Source organism: Malania oleifera, chromosome 11, assembly GCF_029873635.1.
Source record: "Malania oleifera isolate guangnan ecotype guangnan chromosome 11, ASM2987363v1, whole genome shotgun sequence".
NCBI lineage: Eukaryota > Viridiplantae > Streptophyta > Magnoliopsida > Santalales > Ximeniaceae > Malania > Malania oleifera.
The window spans coordinates 38,670,766-38,675,719 of record NC_080427.1 but is presented as its reverse complement, the minus strand read 5'-3'; the positions used below and the strand labels follow the sequence as shown (position 1 = coordinate 38,675,719).

General features: G+C 34.9%; 1 protein-coding gene across 1 annotated transcript; it reads right to left on the bottom strand.

Annotated features, from left to right (window-relative positions):
* Positions 1-1,324: 1,324 nt before the first annotated feature.
* On the bottom strand, positions 1,325-4,657 carry LOC131167647 (zinc finger protein WIP2). The gene is made up of 2 exons (XM_058126445.1): positions 3,867-4,657; positions 1,325-1,973 (listed from the first exon to the last, which is right to left on the bottom strand). The coding sequence occupies exons 1-2, from the start codon at positions 4,467-4,469 to the stop codon at positions 1,536-1,538; spliced, it is 1,041 nt and encodes a 346-aa protein (XP_057982428.1). The 5' UTR covers positions 4,470-4,657; the 3' UTR covers positions 1,325-1,535.
* Between the last annotated feature and the right edge of the window lie 297 nt (positions 4,658-4,954).

The window sequence follows — 4,954 nt, the reverse complement described above, 5'->3', positions numbered from 1 at the left end:
ATTTTCCAAGCTGCAAGCAAGCTAGCTGTGAATCTCAAATACTCAAAAGTGATATATGTTCCATCCACCAAATGCAAATACACATACACACACTCACACGTGTATATATGTATTAACTGTCTCTCCACTGAAAAAAGCAAAAGGGCATCATATACATGCACCCCACCAAAATAAATAAATAAATAAAGAGAATCAGAAGAATTTGGAAGATAAAAAGTCCATCTCCACCACCTTATACACACACGAATTTGTTTATACATAATATTATATTATATAGCATTCGTGCATATCTTATACATATATATATATATATATATATATATATATAATGCTTAATTACTTTCAATCTTAATTCTCTTTTGTGATTGCCCACCAAGCTAGCTAGCTAGCTTGCCATGCCAGCCCTTTTCGTACGTACGAACTTACAACATATCCTCCACACACATAATCAATTAATTAATTTACTAGTACTGGATCTCAACAATCTGTAAGAATAATTAATATTAATGCACCTAGCAGTGGCACTGAGAAAAGACTCTCATGAGGAAGATTGATCTAAAAAGGAAAGTGAATTATTAAACCCAAAAGCCTGCAGCACAATCCCCCCTCCAACCCCTACAAGCTAAGCTAGCTACCTACACATAAGAGACCTTCAATTCGATCTCATGCTTCATATTTTTTTTATTTTTTGAATAATTGTGTCCAAGTCCTTTGGACCTGACTTATCTAGACTAATCCAGTGAAACAATTGGTAACTAAATACTAAGGTATTATCTTAAATATAAAGTAATAGTTTCCACCCCAAGATTCGAAATCATTTAAATAAGAGAGTTACAAAAATTAATCCTTCAAAATTCACATCTTACCCTTATTTCTCCTTATTACACAATATGCCGGTGTAATTTTTTTTTAAAAAGAGCACACATATACATATGTGTGTATATATGTATAATGTATAAGTATATGAATATGTATGTGCATGCATGTGTATGTATGTATATACATACACATATATAGTTATACTTTCTCATTATTGAATACCACACACATATGGGCTGCCTTTTATAAAAAAAAAAAAATTCTATTTGACTTACAAATTGACCATATATATTCACCGAGAACTACATTATCAAAGATAATCAACATGAGATAATTAATTAAAGCAATACATATACCTTTCAAAAAAATTAAAACAAGACAAATTTATAGGAAACATATATATATATATATATATATATATATATATATAATTGGATTCTACTAACTCTGTGGGGCAAAGAGATCGAAAGAAATTCAAAGGGGAGAGAGAGAGAGAGAGAGAGAGAACAAAGGAAAGTGGCTCGCAAAGTAATTTAATTGATGCCTAAACAGTTCTTACTGAGAAAAGTAACCACCTCTATACCAATCCCAGCTAACTTAATATATATATATATATGAGCTCATCAGTGAGATAAACAATATAATTCACCAACCTAATTAATTAAACCACATATCAATAATTCCGCTACATAAAGATATATAAATATATTTATATATCACTGCATGGACTCATCATCTTGTTCTACTTCGGACGCGGGCTCCTCTTCTTCTTCAAAGCCGTCTATGCCATAAGCTGCATGGCCATTCCCAAAAGCCTTAATGTGGTCTTTGAGAGATCTTTTGTGCTTAAAGTCAGAGCCACAAATGCAGTACCAAAGCTTCCCACAGTTCTTCTCATGGGTTCTCCAATCCCCTCGAACCGCGAAGGCCTTACCGCATTTTCTGCACATGAAGGGCTTAATCCCATGCTTCCTCTTGTAATGGGTTTGAAGGGTTCTGAAATCCTTAAGTGGCTTTGATCTTGGGTGGTCTATGTTGTTCCTGCACCCAGGTGCGCAACAATAGCAAGGAAGCCTAAGCATGCCCGTCGGTTGTGTCCCCCTTAGAGATTCCGGGCCTTTTCGATATTGAGATCCATGCCCCCACATATGCATCTATCAAATTTAGTCACACCCACACACATATGTCAACACAAGTTAATACACAAAACAAACTTACATACATTATTGACAAAAAGTAAAGTTAAATCTAGCTAGCTAGCTACCTAATTGACCCATCTAAATTGATTTTATGAATAAATATCCACACTATAATAGAGAGTTTGGAGCTCAAGACTTGAATTTTTTGTGTGCTTGTGCAAAATTAACTCTCATGGACATATCCAACACAAATCAAAACATAGAACAAGGTAAGGACAAAGAGTACTAGTTTACAATGGTGCGCATGCATATGGGAGATTATATATAGTTCGAGACTTGGATTTTTGGTGTTATGCAGAAATATTCATCATATTGCATTTATTTTTTTGGAATCTACAAAATTCCAAATTCAAAACTTGAACTCAATCAGTTTCTCAAAAAAAAAAAAAAAAAAAAAAAACAGAATAAAGGGAATTAAAAAATCAAAAATGGGTTCCTCCCACAAAGTGCAATAATGTGTGTTTTGGCCTCTCAGCCAAAATTAAATAAATAAAAACATGGTTAATTTATTGAGAAGGATATTAAGGTCAAATGTTATACTAACTAGCTATATAGCTAGCATAGCGAGGCACATTTTCATTTGATGTGCAGAGAATTTTTGTTGCAAGTATCTACCAAAGTACTTTTGTTTATTTCTAACTTTGAGGAATATTTAGTGCTACAATATGAAAGATCTTCTTGTCTAATGTGCATATGAACGAAGGGTTTTTATTGGTTGGGCCAAGCTTGTGTGGATTTTGCCTTGTTGCACATCTACTTAACAGAAGAAAAGGAGAGAACAACGGTTTGCTTTAATGGATAAAAGGAAGCAAACTCTGAAAAAGGCCAGAGTGTGGTATATATATTAAAAGCTGTTTTGATTCAAATATGTATGGGGTTTTCACGTCTGCAGACTGTTCAGCAGCAGCTGCCTCGAAGCTGCTTACACACAAAATATGCTCTTTGATGAAGATCATCTGAGCTAGCTCTGGACAACTGAGAAAATTTCAGTTTCAGTTCTAAGCTGCAGCTGCCAATTTTTACACACCAAAGTACTAAAGGCATAAGGAACATTGCCTGTCTTGTTAAATCACATAAAGTAATAAGCTAAGGTACTGATCTCATCAGTCTCTCAGATGTTTCAGACAGATATAATTTATTATTCAAATCTCAAAATCCTTAAATTGATTAATTGACCATGCAAACGACAGCAATCATAACAAATGAAATAAAAAAAAAAAAGATGATAGATAAAATCCCAAGCAATTCAATAAAATAAAACAAACTCATATATGAATATGATCAGCCCTGCTGGTAGCTAGTTCAAGGATTGAACCCAAACCAAAGTATTAAGAGAGCAACTAGCTAAAGGAAAGAACAGATGTGTTCAATTTCCTTCAGAAAAAAAAATTTTCTCTGAGAAAATAGACTGGAAAACAAAATAAGGGAAAATAAACTTTTAAGGTCAATACTGCTGATGTTACATATAACACACACACACATATATATTATGTGTGTATTACTTAACTATATATCTTAATCATCATGAATATTAGTCAACCATGCAAACATCAACAATTTTAACAAATGAAATCAAAGAAAAAAAAAAATGATAAAATTCCAAGAAATAAAATTAAAAAAATAAAACAAACCCACATATGAATATGATCACCCCACCTCTTTCTCTTGCAGATCAATTAAACAGATCAAAAAAAAAATCTCTGAGAAAATAGAGAGGAAAACATAAGAGAAGGGAAAATAAAAGCTTTTAAGATCAATACTACTGATATTACACATAACACACGCACACACACAATATTTGTATCCATAGGAACAAATTAATTAATTAATTAAATTAAATATATATACCTGCATGTTGTTGTATCTGTTGAAGGTTTTGCAGCAAACAGGACAAGAGAACTGAGTAGGTCCAATAAGAATCTGAGAAGGGGTCGGGATCCAATACTGGCCCTTGTTGAGTGTGGAGTTGGCTGAAGCATGATCAGCATCTCCATGTTTGTGAGTGGAGGAAGAAGAAGAGGAAGAAGAAGAAGAAGAAGAGAGCATGGAGGCCATGTCAGCAGCACTAGGGCTAGGGAGCCCTATGTGCAGTGCCACAGTGACTGCAGCACCACTCTCATCTTCATCATCTTCATTTGCTGCAGCTGCAGCAGCACCGCTCTCATCTTGCTCATGCAGATTTCTTGAAGGGATTAGGGCGAGGAGAGGAAGGGCTTCTCTGAGAGGTGGGTCTTGATCATCATCATGGTCACAGTGCTGCTGATGATGGTGATCAACAGTACATGAGGTGAGATTGTTGATGAAGGTGAGGTTTGATGAGTTGGAGAAGCTGCGGGAGTAGGGGTGATGGGTTTGGGGATGAAACTGAGATGGGTAATTGTTGAACTTGAACCAACCTCCAGCGGTGAAGAAGCTTGATGATGATGGTGATGATGAGTACGGGTCTGTCATGGTGAGAGAGAGAGAGAGAGAGAGAGAGGGGGGGGGGGGGAAATGGGATTGCTGGTGGGCTTTGCTTTTATAGAGAGAGAGAGAGAGATGAGTGAAGGCAATTAAGCAGGGGTTGGACGGTGGAGAGTGGAGAGTAGAGAGAGTGGGAGACTGATTGCACCCAACAAGTTAAAAATAAGTAAAGGCGTAAGGCAAAGGAGCTAGCTAGGGACAATAAATAAATAAACAAATAAATAGATGAGCAAAATTCCAGAGAGAAAAAGTAAAGGTAGTCTAATAATTTTTGGATAATAGAAAGACCAAAAAGAAGTCTATTTTCTTTTGACATTTATATAATACATGAATAGTGTTAAAAAATATGTTTTATTTATTTATTTATTGTGATTTTTATCACAGTCATTGGATCGTCTCTAAATCCAACGGTTGTGTGGTGTCATATATATATTTGTAAGTCATGAGAAAAAGATAATATTACTTGTCATTTT

Excerpts from the sequence above, each read along its gene's own strand:
- LOC131167647 (XM_058126445.1), bottom strand. The coding sequence starts at position 4,469 with ATGACAGACCCGTACTCATCATCACCATCATCATCAAGCTTCTTCACC. Across the intron at positions 1,974-3,866 it reads ACAGATACAACAACATGCAG|ATGCATATGTGGGGGCATGG; the intron begins GTATATATATTT and ends TAAATTTGATAG.